Source organism: Xenia sp. Carnegie-2017, unplaced genomic scaffold, assembly GCF_021976095.1.
Source record: "Xenia sp. Carnegie-2017 unplaced genomic scaffold, XeniaSp_v1 HiC_scaffold_6, whole genome shotgun sequence".
Classification (NCBI taxonomy): Eukaryota; Metazoa; Cnidaria; class Anthozoa; order Malacalcyonacea; family Xeniidae; genus Xenia; species Xenia sp. Carnegie-2017.
The window spans coordinates 7683372-7699706 of NW_025813526.1; the positions used below are offsets into that span (position 1 = coordinate 7683372).

At 35.6% G+C, this 16335-nt stretch overlaps 1 protein-coding gene and 3 long non-coding RNA genes across 6 annotated transcripts; 3 read left to right on the forward strand and 1 right to left on the reverse strand.

The window, feature by feature from the left end:
• Positions 1-2384: 2384 nt before the first annotated feature.
• Positions 2385-4458, reverse strand: LOC124458340. Its single transcript, XR_006953136.1, has 2 exons — positions 4085-4458; positions 2385-3951 (listed from the first exon to the last, which is right to left on the reverse strand). It is a non-coding gene; the product is annotated as an uncharacterized LOC124458340 (long non-coding RNA).
• Positions 4459-6507: 2049 nt separating this feature from the next.
• On the forward strand, positions 6508-10121 carry LOC124458251. Of its 3 annotated transcripts, none has more exons than XR_006953097.1 (4): positions 6508-7077; positions 7397-8518; positions 8597-8657; positions 9886-10121. It is a non-coding gene; the product is annotated as an uncharacterized LOC124458251 (long non-coding RNA). The 3 variants fall into 3 exon arrangements; XR_006953099.1 differs by having other exon boundaries at positions 7404-8518; XR_006953098.1 differs by lacking the exon at positions 9886-10121 and having other exon boundaries at positions 8597-8691.
• Positions 10122-10568: 447 nt separating this feature from the next.
• Positions 10569-11795, forward strand: LOC124457048. The gene is given in 3 exon segments (XM_047007340.1): positions 10569-10898; positions 11446-11743; positions 11745-11795. Coding segments are annotated over 3 exon segments (366 nt in total). The 5' UTR covers positions 10569-10881.
• A 1326-nt stretch (positions 11796-13121) lies between these two features.
• LOC124457919 lies at positions 13122-15436 on the forward strand. Its single transcript, XR_006952885.1, has 2 exons — positions 13122-13240; positions 15028-15436. It is a non-coding gene; the product is annotated as an uncharacterized LOC124457919 (long non-coding RNA).
• The last annotated feature ends 899 nt before the right edge of the window (positions 15437-16335 follow it).

Genomic DNA, 16335 nt, shown 5'->3' on the forward strand with positions numbered 1-16335 from the left:
CGATTTATGTAGTAAATATCAGTGTTGCCACTCACTATTTTACAAATTCCCAAGATTTTGAGCAAAAAGTCCCAAGATCCTTTAAAATATCCCAAGATCCCCCACAGTCATTTCTGGGGGACCCCTTTGTCATGGGTACACGATTAGCCGCACTAATGAACGCTAATGTAAGGACTGGAATGAATTGATTTTTGTTTTAATTTTAATTTCATAAAAATCGATAGTTTATGTATATAAGTGTTGAAATGATGAAATATAGTTGTCAAACTTCCACTTTAAAAATTATTTTCAATATTCACTCCCTCCTGATTTCTACTGTTCAATAGTAAAGACAACCAAGAAATGCAATAACAATTAATAATATTTTCGATCCAAAGAAATGCTTCAGCGTTTTATGGAATACACGTACATTAATTTAAAGAATATCCACGGTAAAAGAACTTATATTATGTTCAAATAAACATCAGATTCAGACGGCATCTTCAGTGGGAGGGTGTGAAGGTTGTCAAGCTTATTTATAAACACGTGTCACACTTATTTATAAATTCATAATACGAGATAATATTACCTATAAAATATTTAAACAAAATATCCCAAGATTTTACAATATTTCGAAAAAAACTCCCAAGATCCCAAGCTTGAGCAGAAAATCCCAAGATCTAGGGAGAAATCCCAAGGCGTGGCAACACTGGTAAATATATTTCTTGATTTATATGCAATTTTTGTCACGCTTGCTATCTCGCGTGAGTTACACGTATGTATGGTCTTCAAGCTATTAGCCATAATTTAAAAAGGTAGGCAAATCTCAACACAAAAAAAAGAAAGTGTTTTCTTGACGATGAATTATCGTCCACCAGCGGTGTGAAGTAAACATCTATATAAATTATAAGAGCGTGACCACAGTACAGTATGTAGCTACTATTCAAGACCGTGACTTTGTTAGTCTAATGTTGCCGAGAAAGTTGTGTATGACCTCATCAAAAACTTGAGGTATGGGTTTATCGTTAAAATGAACCTCAACAAAAGAAGCAAATATCTTATCTGCGAGAAGCGACAATATTTCATTTCGTGAACATTATCACATCTAACAATCGAACAAAGTTTCTTTTTTTTAAAGAAATGTGTTTAAAACAAATGTAGTGTTAATAAACAATATCAGTTGTGTAGAACGCAATGATATACACAATGATTTGTTTTTTGTGCGAGAAAATCTAAGTTTTGGCGATTGGTAAGTGTGATTTTTTAAGTCTAAAAATGTTAAAAACACTTAAAACAGTCAAAATTATCGTAATGACAGAGTACCAAAATGGTTTTGAATTGCAAAATCGTCAAGACTACGAACGGTTGAGTTTACATAATTAATTGAATTTACTCATGATGAACAATTTGGTTATAATAAACAAAATGAATTTGCAGGAAATGTTTGCAAAAAGTATTGTGTACCAATTAATTTCTACTGGTATTGCCACATTGGTTGTTTCGACCTAAGTAAATTAGTTTATCTCAGACCAATCTTTATATCATATTTTTTTGGTGTTAACATTCAAATTGTTACAGTGATGTGTCTAAAAAATTTAATTCTATAAAACACTTAAGCATTTCCTCCTTTTCGAAAATGTTTTTGTATCGTAGTTTTCACTGATTATCTTTCGTGTGAAAACAGTATTTATAAAATAAAAACAAGAAAACGCGTGCGCTGATTGGTCTAGAGCCGTGTTTGCATTAGCCCGTGCAAAACACATCTGAGCTCAACCAATCAAATCCATGAAAACAATCAACCAGTCAAAGAAAATTTGCAAATCGATCATGAATACATTTCAGAGGAAAAATTAAAATGTTTGTCTTTTTCGCATTATTTTTATTTTATAAAAGAAATAAAGATGTTTTTCATGTTCACACTTGCTTGTGCAAACCTCGGAGACGTTTGTGGGAACTCTCGAGCAGGTGCAACCAACGGCTTGCACTGATCTGCTCTCGAGTTCTCCCAAGTCTCCTCGGTTTCCATATGCCTGCGTAAACACAGTAAACATCTTTTAGTTCTTAATAGAAATCAAGAGAGTAAATGATGGAAATATTATGAACTATATATTTGAACAGTAATAAACCGGTATGTTCTTAAAAGCAAGTATACCTGACCGCTTGTTCGCTCCAGATCTTAAAAAATCATTGGTTTAACCATTCAAAAACCATTAATCTTAAAAAACCATTGGTTTAATCATGGTTTAACCGAATTTGAATATACATCACAGCTATTTGTAACCAAGAGATGGCGAGGAAAATGTATTTGATATCAAAGTCTGGACAGTATAATTTTGAAACGTAGAACGAAAAGTTTTATCACGGAACAGAAGTGAAATTTAAGAATAAAAAAACAATTCAACAAGTTTACGTGCTTGATGACTGAATTAATTAAAGGACTTCTTGCTATTATAACAAATAATATAATAATAATTACAATAATGTAACGTAACAGTACAATTACGATAAGAGCTGATTTTGCATTAACACTTCCTTAGGAAAAAGATATAATTATACGAAAATGCAACATGCTTATGCATCTCTTTCGGCATGGTTGAAGACATTTGACGAGCATTGAAAGAAAGGTTTATTCAATCAACACAAATTCCACACAAGAAAATAGAACATGCAGTTTTTGACGCAGGTTTTAATGCAAAATCGCAATTTTCAAATACTTATTTTCAATAAATTAGTTGGGGGAGTAGATTTTCTAACGATTCTATCATGCCTATTGGTAAGTTTACGAACGTTTGTAACACTATAGCTAAATACCTTTTTTACTCTGAAATATCATCAGCATGCATCCTTCATATAAATAGACGTCGATCACAATTCAAGTTCGATCTCTATCTATCAATATTGAGATATATATACTATACAATAGAATCTATACGTGAAAATTTGTCAACACGCCTTTATACACTGGATATCAACAAGAAAGTTTCCTTTGTAAAAGTACATAACGTTCAGAAGAAAGTTCAATGTTTTTATTTAATTTTCGACATTACGGTCTTATAATTCATTGTTTTCAAAAAACAAACAACGCATGTCATCATAGAAATAGGTTTATCATAATTTAACAAAAGTATTCGTATCGTTTCCAAGTAATTTCAATCTACTTGAATCAGCTGTTACGAACGTCCCGACTAATAATAAAATGGCTGCTTTTGGTTCAATTGCTCGTAACAAAAGGAGTAAAACCTTGTGGAGAAGTTGTTGTCAATTCTTAAAATATTTATTTAATATACTAATAATTTTGATATAATCGTTATAACATAAATGTTTAAATGTTCAAACTTATGTAGACAACTGCTTTCAGACTTTCAGTGACTCTTTCGTTGATGGATAGGATATATATCTGTATTCTTTGATTCTTTTCTTAAATAGTTCGTCTTCTTTTACATGAGCTTTCTTCTGATGTGGACTTATACTAAGCACCAACATCACTACAACGTTCGATTTTCGGCTTATATATGATTGCACAATGAAGTACGATTAAACGCTTGTGCGTAAATTGTGGTCAGTTGATTAACCATGTATCCTGTAAGTTGTTTGTGGTCAGTAGGTTGACCACGTCCTGTACGTAAGCTTTCCTGTTATTGTGGTTAACATACACATGCATGTATGAGTAAGGCATTTTACTAATTAGTTAACTAATAATATTTAAGTATATACCAATAATAAGTATCATTTACATGATTATGTATTACCATGTAACACCCTTCCCCTTAAGAAAAAAGAAAGATTGAAAAGCTTTCTTTAAGATAATAATGTTCTAAGGTCGTGAGAGACAATCAGCGATGAGGTTGTCTCTACCTTTAATGTGTTTGATAACAAGGTTGAATTCGGATAATAATAGACTCCAACGGAGCAAACGTTGATTCTTGTTCTTCATTTTACTGATGAAAACGAGAGGGTTGTGATCGCTAAAAACTTCGAGAGGATTTCCACATGAAGAAACATAGACATCAAAGTGTTGTAGGGCCAAGATTAGAGCTAAACATTCCTTTTCAATAGTGGAGTAATTTTGTTGATGAGTATTAAATTTTCTTGAAAAATAACATACCGGGTGATCGACACCATCCTTGTCTTCTTGTAACAAAACTGCTCCTGCTGCAACATCACTTGCATCGACAGCAAGTTTGAAGGGGCGTTGAAAATCTGGAGCGGACAAAACCGGGGAATGTTGTAATAGGGCTTTTAGCTGGTCAAAAGCGTTCTGGCATGAGGTTGTCCAAGTAAAATTGACATTTTTCCGTAGCAAATTGGTCAACGGTTCGGTTATTGTTGAAAAGTTTGGGCAAAATTTTCGATAATATCCAGCCATACCGAGAAAACGCATTAAGTGTTTCTTTGAAGTGGGCTGAGGAAATTTGGAGATCGCTTCGACCTTAGCATTGACTGGTTTTACTTGACCTTGTCCGACTACATGTCCAAGATATGTCACATGACCACATCCAAATTCCTTTTCGCAAGATTGATGGTGAGACGAGCCTCACATAACCTTCGAAAAACTGCCGCATTATTTTTAGATGTTCTCCCATGTATCACTATAGATAATTACATCATCAATATACGCTTCACATCCTTTGATGTCCATTATGATGTGATTAATCAAACGTTGGAATGTCGCTGGAGAGTTTTTCATACCAAATGGCATGACTTTATACTGAAAAAGTCCCTTGGGTGTAACGAATGCAGATATTTCTTTTGCTCTGTCGCTTAATGGTATCTGCCAAAATCCTTTTAGAAGATCGAATTTGCTTCGATCATTATATGAACATTTAATGATCGAACTGATTTTTATTATTTTACAAAGCAGTATTTATCTGTCAGGCAACTGACAGATAATATTTTATTTGCTGACTATATACATCGACTAAAAGGCAACTGACAGATAATATTTTATTTGCTGACTATATACATCGACTAAAAGGTGTTAAGTTACATGACGGCATGCACTAAACATATCGGAACGTTTATTTAAAATGTTCTATATATATATAAGGTATAGATATCTATATATCTATACCTTGAGTATACTCTATACCTTGAGTAACAACCACGAACGAACTTAATGATCGAACTGATTTTTATTATTTTACAAAGCAGTATTTATACTATTTATTACAAACAACAAATAATATTATTGGCAGGAGTAGTTCCTCTGTTTACACTATATATGGTATATAAGGAAATTTAACTAACGTCAATAACTGTTCCTTGGCTCTTAGCCGTGTGGGAACGGATACATTAATAAACTAAACTACGCACATTCTATTTCCTTAACATGTTTTTGTGGTTTATGAGCATGACTCAACACCAATTATTTCCAAAATATTGCCAATACGGCAGTTGTCAAGTAGTTTCATGCATTCTGACTTACTCTGCAGCGAAAGTAGTGTTTGCAATTCAGTTATTGTATGTGCATATGCTTAGTGTGATGAAGCAATTAAACTTGCAATACCTTCGTATTGTTATTCCACATACCGCTTTTTACGAATAATAAAGAACTCAGAACGTTAACATATTCAGTGGCGTAGCTAGCGGTCTGGCTGGTCGGGCCCAGCCCGACCAAATATTTTCCCAAAAATGAAAAATTTGTTTTCTTTAAAATTGGATTTGCGAAAATTTTAAATTCTGCGACTCTTTTTGGAATAATCCACAGTCTATTAGTGTAATATTTGTCAAATTGCGTCGTTATTAGCAAAATTATCATATTTTTAAACGTTACTTAGCAACAATGACAAGTGCATTTCTAGTGCCAGGCATTACGCAGTTTAGTCGGGCTCTGAAAATTCAGCCCGACCAAATAGTAAAATCTATAGTAGGAAGTGAAGAAGAGAATTGCTGTTGCAAAATTGAAATTTCAAGACTTGCGATCCATCTTTGTCAACCGAAACTTATCAATGCCACTCAAAATACGATTACTCAAATGCTACATTTGGTCAATCTTGACTTACGGCTGTGAAGCCTGGACTCTAACTGCTGACCTGGAGAAAAACTTAGAAGCAGCAGAAATGTGGTTTTTGAGAAGGATGTTGAAAGTGTCATTTATTGATCACGTCTCAAATGAAGAGGTTATGAGAAGAGCCGGTGTGAAGAGAGAACTACTCTCCGTAATAATCGAGAGACAACTTCGTTTTCTTGGCCACGTAGTTCGGAAGGAAGGCCTGGAATGTGTTGCGCTGCAAGGAAAATCGAAGGAAAAAGCACGAGGCCGTCAACGCATAACGTATTTGGACAGAGTTAAGAAAGTTACCGGAATCGCCAACACTGCAGAAATCTTTGCCTGTGCTCGTAACCGTCAACGTTGGAGAGACATGGTAGCCCAAGCATGCATCATGCATGGCACCTGAACAGAACATAGTGGGATTATCTGCAATCTGATTGGTTGACAGCAACTGAGCAAACTCATATGCGCTGTTTCGCAACATCTAGTCGGGCTCTGAAAATTCAGCCCGACCAAGTAATAAAATCTATAGTGGGAATATCTGTAATCTGATTGGTTGAGAGTAGCTGTGAACACACTCAAACGTTTAATTAACAACATCTAGTCGGGCTCATTTTCAAAAGCGTGACTGGAATTTTGAGCTTTCGAAATATACGTTCGGAAATCGTGATAACTTACATTACAATGGCTTCGGCTAATGAAATCGATATAATAAGTGAACTACAAAAGAAACCCTTTTCTGTTCGACAGTCAGGCGAGCAAAATATACTCGTAAAGCAGCGGCCAATTCCAAATTTACAAGCGACTACAGGCAATAGAAGCTTTCAGGAAAGTTGGTACTCGAAGAAAGATTGGCTTTGTTGTAGCTCAGAAAAGAATGCATTGTTCTGTTGGCCTTGTCTTTTATTTTGCCCTGGATCGTCATCTTCATGGACGCAGACGGGATTCAAAACATGAAGAATTTCCTATCCGATTGTAAGAAGCATGAGAAGGCAAAATCGCACATGGGTGCCTACAAGACCTGGAAGACCTACGGTTTTCAGCCTCGTATCGACTGTCTCATGTCACAAACTAGACGTGAAGAGATTCAGCGTCATAACGAGGAGGTAAGGCAAAACAGGGAAATGTTGAAAACCATAACAGAAGCTGTTTTATACTTGTCTAGGCAAGAGCTTGCATTTAGGGGGCATGATGAATCTAGTAGCAGCATGAATAGAGGGAATTATAGAGAGCTACTTGAAAGTTTTGCCAAGATGGGTTCTGTTTTTGAAAGGCGACTACATGGAAGGCTTGCTGAAACCCACCTTGCTGGGGGAGGGCGGTTTACTGGAGTCTCTCCTGATATTCAGAAGGATTTGATTGATTGTCTTGATAAGATAATAGAGATGAGATTTTAAAGGAAATATATTGCTGCACTTTCTTAAGTATACAGGTTGATGAGGCAACTGATGTTTCTACCAAAGAACAATTGAATGGACAAAGGGGAAAGTGTCATTGAAAGACAGCTTGGGTTTGTTGATGTTAGTTGTGATAGGACTGACACTGCTTATCATCAGTGGTTAAGGGTAAGTTAAGTCAATATAATAATGTGAAAGAGAAATTTATTGGACAGACTTATGATGGTGCATCTGTTATGTCTGGTCATCTCAATGGTGTTCAAGCTCAAGTTCAGCAGGATTATCCTTATGCTCAATTTGTTCACTGTGCTGCCCATAGACTAAATCTAGTATTATGTCAAGCTGCATCCTCCATCTCACCTGTTAAGATTTTCTTTGTTAATATTAGTGCTTTCTGCACCTTTACTAGCAATTCCCCCTAAAAGAAAAGCTTTACTATCATCCCATAGGCTTGAGTTTCCTAGTCCTGGTGACACAAGATGGTATTTATAGGGCTCATGTCATCAATGTATTGCATTCTAACTATGAGAAACTGATAGACATATTTGAAAATCTTACTGATAATCCAATAAATAAGGTTACTGGTTTACTTGGCTACCTTAATGGCTTCTTGTTTTGTTTCTTGGTACATGTTTGTCGGAGAATTCTTGAGCAGTCATCCGTACTTTATTCTATCTTGCAAGACAAGGACACTGACTTTCATTATGGAATGAGTAGGTTTGAGAGAATATTGTCAGGTGTACAACCTGGCTGTTGAGAAAGTGGGACCACCAGTAACCAGGTATGACCAACGGCATAATTACAAACAAATGTATTTTGAAATTCTTGACACAATTGTGACTATGCTGACTGAGCGATTTCAGGATATGGAGCGTTTTAGATTTTTGACCTTGTTAATCCTAGGGTGTTTAAGATGTAGGAAGGTGAAGTGCCCTCAGAAAATATAAATCTTCTAAAGGAGGTTTATGGTGATATGTTTGACATACCAATGCTAGTTAGCCAACTTTGTTTTATTTACAGAGATAAAGACTTTCACTGTGATTCATGCGATGAATTATTGAAATATATTTTTCAGTTCCATTATCAATCTAGTATTCCAGAAGTTAAAGATAAATGGGGTTTTGTCAATTACAAGTGCTTCAGTTCAGAGGTCATTTTAATGTTTGAAGAGGGTAAAAAATTATCTTAGAAATACTTTGAGCCAAGGACGTTTTAGTTCTCTTTGTAGGATTTCCATTCACAAAGACATACTGTCAGAGAAAGAAGACGCCAACACATTGCATGATGAGGTAGTAAAGAAGTTCATTGAAAAACCACGAATACTTGCTTTAATGTCGAATGAATGTTTTATGAAGTGCGGTATTTGAAATTAAATGAGGATATGATCTTCGCACTTTGCTGGACAATTTAAGCAATCGTCTCAGGACCTGAAAAAATCAGGTGACTCAACGGGATTCGAACCCATGACCTCTGCGGTGCCGGTGCAGTGCTCTGACCTACTGAGCTATGAAGTCACACAGTGGTGAGCAGGTCAATATTGTTGGGCTCATGTTTTCTCGTGAAAGGAATGTCGAATGAATGTTTTATGAAGTGCGGTATTTGAAATTAAATGAGGATATGATCTTCGCACTTTGCTGGACAATTTAAGCAATCGTCTCAGGACCTGAAAAAATCAGGTGACTCAACGGGATTCGAACCCATGACCTCTGCGGTGCCGGTGCAGTGCTCTGACCTACTGAGCTATGAAGTCACACAGTGGTGAGCAGGTCATATTGTTGGGCTCATGTTTTCTCGTGAAAGGATGTCGAATGAATGTTTTATGAAGTGCGGTGAAATTAAATGAGGATATGATCTTCGCACTTTGCTGGACAATTTAAGCAATCGTCTCAGGACCTGACTTCATAGCTCAGTAGGTCAGAGCACTGCACCGGCACCGCAGAGGTCATGGGTTCGAATCCCGTTGAGTCACCTGATTTTTTCAGGTCCTGAGACGATTGCTTAAATTGTCCAGCAAAGTGCGAAGATCATATCCTCATTTAATTTCAAATACCGCACTTCATAAAACATTTTCATTCTTTCACGAGAAAACATGAGCCCAACAATATTGACCTGCTCACCACTGTGTGACTTCATAGCTCAGTAGGTCAGAGCACTGCACCGGCACCGCAGAGGTCATGGGTTCGAATCCCGTTGAGTCACCTGATTTTTTCAGGTCCTGAGACGATTGCTTAAATTGTCCAGCAAAGTGCGAAGATCATATCCTCATTTAATTTCAAATACTGCACTTCATAAAACATTCATTCGACATTCCTTCACGAGAAAACATGAGCCCAACAATATTGACCTGCTCACCACTGTGTGACTTCATAGCTCAGTAGGTCAGAGCACTGCACACCAGAAGGGTTCGAATCCCGTTGAGTCACCTGATTTTTTCAGGTCCTGAGACGATTGCTTAAATTGTCCAGCAAAGTGCGAAGATCATATCCTCATTTAATACTTGCTTTCTTACACAAATAGGTATTCATATATGGCTGATAGCAAGCTGATGATGTCTTACGTCCATGGCATGTGAGAATTTTTCCGGGAACTTTTTAATGCAGTCAATGATGATTGTCATTTCAGCACGACAATTTCATCACAACTTTTGATAGTTGTTAATGACAAATCTGAGCCTTTTTCGGTTCTTTTGTCAAAGTTTTTTTACAAGATGTACATAGGTATCTATTTATGTATGTGGTGTTGAGAAAATAAATCACATATCTGCAACTATTTTTGAACTGTTTCTCTGCTTTACTATAAGATCCTTCGGCAATTTAAATTAACCAAAATGGTTCTATTTCCTGCATAAATATCACGCATTTGCTTTCTAAGATAGCCGTTTCCGACGTTCTAGGGAGTCTAAATTCGGAAAATTTCTCGCTCGGCGCCAACCATGGTGGCGCCTCGTGAGCCCGACCAAATGTTTTTCGCTAGCTACGCCACTGAACATATTTAGCTTTATTATAGAGCAATACAATGGAAGGAGAACAAGAAAGTTGACAATGCGCATACGATGATGTTTTTTTTTACAAAAAAGTTAAAGTGGGTAAAATCGTTTTCGCGGCAAGAGGATAAAACAATTCGCGCGCGTAACGATGGTGACATTTAATATTTATCTTTCAGTTCACGTTTCACGTGACTAATTTCAATATGACTGCTGTGTTCCGATCTCTCGATTTAGCTACAAGTCATATATCTAGTGATGCTAATGGCCCTTGTATTTCTTGCACAAGTTTAACAAAATACACTTGTTTAAAGTGCAAAAAATTTATATGTACAAGGTGCTCTATTTTTGAAGACGACGAAGAGAGTGTTGGTTGGAAAGCAGGACGAGCGGTTTCTCGTTGCGATGCATGTTTTCGTGAAAAGATTGGGAGTGAGGAAGTCGATCAAGAAAGTGGTAGGAGTTCATCTTCTCGGGCGAGCATACGTTCATTTCGACTGTCCTCTTGTGAGATCACCGAAGGCGAAGTTATGGGTCCAACTGAAAGGTATGTATGTAAGTTATGAAGTATGAAATCCATTTATGGTATGTAAATATGCTATGGTATTTTATAGTATCATTGAGCTTAATAAATAGTGTTATTATTTCTATTATATATGGTTGTCATTGTAAATTTTTTAAAATTCTGGCTTAAATAGTGTTAGAAATGTGTTCATGGAAGTAGTCCTTTACTCGTTTGAAACAAACAGGTTTATTTTAACATAGATTTAGAAAAAGCATGTTAGATTTAGTTAGATTTACTAAGGTATTTTATTTATACAACTTTTGCATACAAATGCACATCATGCTAGGTATTGATATTACTAAATTAACAGTCATAATTTCTACAAGCCATCACATTAGGGAGTCATTACTTGTTTACAGTGCAACTTCTTGTTTCTCATTACATTTGTTACAATTTGGTTTTTTTCGTCATAAAGCATTTTTATTTATTATCTGTTCTTTGCATGGTCGATAGTTTGAAATTTTGATTAATTACAAAAAATTGAATGAGTAAATCATGTTAAGTTAAATTTAACTTTGTTTCTTTTTAGTGTGGAATATGATGAGTTTGAACATGATTTACTTGATCAGTCAAATGACGATAGTGATTTGAAAGAAATTGATGAAAAGAGAAAAAAGAGACCTGGCCGTAAGTCTACTTGGAACCCTGATGATGTAAATGATTTAATTGACATCGTTTTGAACAGTGATTATTACAAAAGAAAACTTATATTCACCAATACAAAGTGCCAACGAAATAGTGAGAGTTATGGGGAAATTTTAAGAGAACTGAAAAAGAGAGCTTTAGCAAGAGGTAGTGAGTTGAAGTCCAGTGTAAAGCAGTTACATTACAAAGTTCAAGAAATGTGTTAGTGACTGTAAACATGCTGCTTACAATTAAAATGCATCTGGAATCAAATGTTTTCAAGAGAGTCGTGGTCTTGGGGACTGGTTTAAAGCATTGTATCCTGTAGTAAAGACCAGAGATTCTTGTAATCCAGGTCTGGCCATAGAGCCAGATACTTTTGGAGCATCGCCAAGTCCATCTAATTCTGAAGCTTTAGATGATGATGAAATGTTAAGATCTTTGGAAGTAACTTTTAAGACAACTTTACAGTTTCGATAACAACAGGAAGCAGGGCTGGATTAACCACTCGGGAGGACTGGGGACCACCTTATGCTCGATGGCCTTTTTTTACCACATTGTTGAAAGTCCTTTGCACCTCTAAAAAGCAAATAGACATTCATTTCATTTGAGATTATAACTGGCCTCTGTCCAAGGTCTGGCGCTGGTCGTTGTTCAACACCATTAGTCCATTGTTATTACAGACATTGGACTATTTCTCCTGTTGTCGTCACTTGTATTATCAGTAAGCAATTTGACTAATCGGGTGGGCGATCCCTTTTCTCTTGTTTTGTTGGTGGCCAAGGACCTGAACTATTATGTCCACCCCTTAATCCGGCATTGACATGAAGCATATATGAATTGCACTAGCCAATTCTCTAATGGTGTTTACCATAAGTTAGAACAAAAACCAAAAGAAGATACTGCTCAACATGAAGAAATGGGAACTAATAAAAAAATCCAATTCGTTCTTCACGCATAGCATAAATCGACGAATTGTGAATATAGCTTGCTAATTTTTCATTCTTAGATACGAGCAACAAGATTAAATCTCTAAATTAATTAGATGTTGATCAGCCAAGTGAAATTAATACAGAAGGCCGTGTCAATTTTTTTAAAATCACTACTGAGAATATGTCTGGCCCAATTTGCTATACAATCCATACTTTCGCCAAAAGTTCGACTCGTTTTTTAGCTCCTTGACCCAACAGCATGTCGTGAAAAGTCAAAACAAATCTAATATTGCCTAAACAAACACTCCAAATCAACTATATTGTGAACCCTTCTGGATTTCTTATCAATTCCTTGAATATCAATTGTTCACCTACGTCACTTTTTTATTTCATATAGTCCCACATAAAGACGAGGAGAGAAATGTTTTGAAATCAATCAAACAAAGTAATATTGATAACATGCCACGGACAAAAGATGACTCAAGTCCCTTTGTACTGTTGATGAACAAACTGTCGCAGACATTTCCGTCGAAAACGAGGCAAGAAAACAACCACTTTTTCATACGATAGCCATTTTTCATCGCAAGCATTTCAATTTTGTTTGGAAATTATCTTTATCGACAATACGTAATTGACTGTCTTAGAGAGGAACTTGTCGAGTTGTTAAAGATAGCCAAGGGGACTTTCGGAGATAAAGGTTTTAGAGGAAAGAAAATAGAAGAAATCGTTAAGCGAGTTATGAAAATCACTGTTTGAGTACATAAGCAGGTATGATTCAATCGTTTACAATGATTTGTAAGCGTTTAAATATACTAAGACTACGTTTACACTACGCCGGAGCAAAAGCGTGACGGCAAAATTTGACTGCGTTTACACGTTTAAATTCACTGTCAAAATTCGTTAGTTGTTTGTGAAAGAGGGCGCCATTTCTTATTTTCATATTGCTAGATGTTTATAGGTCAAAACAATGATTTGTAATAATTACAACGACACCAGTCATTAAAAGCTTTCCAAAACATAAAATGTTCCCCATTTTCAACTATGCGCTTCAGACCGATCCGGAGTAGTGTAAACGTAGTCTAAGTAGACAAAAGCTGCACTTTTAATCCTCCTTTTTCATACTTACGATATAACTGCTAAAACATTAAATAGACTATTGTTAAAAATCGACCAACCTAACACGAGCATATTCATCATTAAAGTTGCATCCGAGTCCAAGAATATTTCACTGGAGGATTAACTCGATGAATATCACGTTGGATATCGAATTTTTCATACCTTTTTTAGTTTACGCAAGAATGCAGAACACGCATTATTGTTTTATATAAAAGCCCATCTGTGTAAATCTTTAGTTAAAGTTGAAGAACATGTTCAAAATTAAAAGCGACGGTCATTTTCCTTCTCTCTCTCTCTCCGTCCTACATTGATGTTTTAACGATATGCTGTAAGTGATCCAAGAATATCGTCGTGGTTTACAAGAATTTTCAAAAGGGGTCATGAATTATTAAAGTTTGTTCAGACATGTGCATTGGAAGATAAAAGTATTTTTATCGAGTAACTGTATTTCACTTTTCTTTATACCAAAAGTTAGCAACTCTGCTTCATGTAATTTCAAATCAAACGGACGAGAATATACTCGAGTATGCTGCATATGCATAAGAATAGCGAGGGCGGTGAAAATGCTGTTCTGATATTGAAGACATGTCGTTTCGCAGACACGTTTACGCTTAGCGTAACTATTTTTCATTATCATATCGATATCTAAAAAATTTGTGGTAAGCGTAATCGCGAAAGCTTAGAATTCAGACGCCATTTTGAAATGATTGATTGATAATTAGAGGGCTTATGACATCCAAAGATATTTCATCCTTTAATGACATGCATAATATTCAGGTATCTCTCTGTTCTGCTAAGTGATCATACGTGATTAACTATCTTTTTTGGTTAAACATTTTTCAGAGGTGTCATGTTTCGCCCAATCATGTAAATCTACGGACGAAAGTTGAAGTGTAGCAACTGCGATTAATTTGGCGCGCCTGGCATGACGGTCCACCCTCTTGACTGGAGATGATTACTCTAAAATTGCTATTTCATCTAGCCATAGCTATAGCTCATGTACTTTATAATTTTAGTCATACGGTTTTTGTCTGCCCAGGCCTGACGTAAGATAGAAATAAACTCGGCTAAATCATTGTTAACGGTTTTTCTGCGCAACGGTTAAATGTGACCTTGAAAGTGCCATAGGAACTATCGAAATACAAAAAGATAGTCGTAGTATAAGCTTCGTGTAATCAAATAATAAGTCTTTATAACACAACATGTACCTAAAATTATTTCAGTTGATCCGATATGATCGCTAATATTTCGACAAGGCTGACGGGAAGTTTTATCAAAGCGTTGTAGAAAGACTTTTAAAAATAAGTGAACATACTTGGCGTTCATCCTATTGGACTTGTTAAGCTAGTGTATAGTAGCTACTGTTGCTAAATGGCGTGTGAAAAAGGATGCGTTGTTAAATGTCACTAATGCTCATTTTTGTTGCTTCGTTTTAATAGAGTCCGTGGATTTATGTCACTGACAGATTGGCCTAAATTGAGAGACACTGAAAGAAGAAATGTCCAAACAGCAAGGAATGCTACTTTTCAGCTGAGTTCATTATTTATTTACTGGCGGTTACATGAATGATGTTTTTTTGCGTTTTTGTTCACTTAAAGTCCATAAAACCTTGGCAATCAATAGATGACTTGTCGTGTTCTGTAAGGCTAAAATATCGCTGTAATGCAAACCAAAAAGGGAGAAACTTTACTAAAAAAGAAAAGAAACTTCTACAAAACAGAGGGACGTTCTTGAAAATTTGTTCATACAATTACGTATGCATCCAGGAAAATTTCATATGTTTATAGTTCGGATTGTTTATAGTTGTGTATTTATTGTTATTTTGCTATAAATGAATGTACAATTCCATTTGTTGTGCAGATATTGTTATTTCGCTGTACATATAGCTACTAAGGGGTGTTTATCGTTTTTTACACACTAAAATTCCCTTGTATTCTTGTGTGTACGGTTTTGCATGATTGTGAAGTTCGTTACATGTTTGTAAATGTAGATCGTCCAGGTTGGTATAGTCCTGAGAAGGACTGTTTTTGTTGTTGTTGACTGACGTTTCGACAACCTTAGCGGTAGTCATCTTCAGAGTCAAAAGCTTTGTCTTAGTCATCTTCAGATTCAAACCATTTACTTTATTGTAAAGTTCCTCTTAATTTGTTTCGTTTGTTTCCACTTCTGATATTTTCCGTTGTGCATAGTCGACTTGTAGCTCAAGATTTGTTTCTTTTCTAATGCATGCAAAAGATGCCAAATTCTTTTTATTTCATAAAGGCCATCATTCAATATGAGTTCGCACATTTTCTATTTACCAAAAACCTAAAATCTCTAGCTTTATTTTAATCCACCGTGAATAAACAATGTTTGAGAGTTTATTTTTTTCGATTGAAGTCATGAAAACATAGATAAACTAAATTCCCAGAGATTTAGTCAAAACAATGTTATCACTCATAGCATGTGTATTTCTTAAAGTTTAATTGATAATGTTCAATGCAATTTAACTTAAGCTGACCGTGTCTCTCTAATAAAACGTTTTTACGACCGTGGTTATTTATGCCGAAAACTGGCATAGCTTATATTTGTAACACATTTTTCTAAACACTTTAACACCGTTAGCATTCTCATCACTTCTTTAAACTTGAACTGACCGTGTCTCTCTAATAAAATGTTTTTACGAACATGGTTATATATGCCGAAAACTGGCATACTTTATATTTCGACCACATTTTTCTAAACACTTTAACACTGTTAGCATTCTC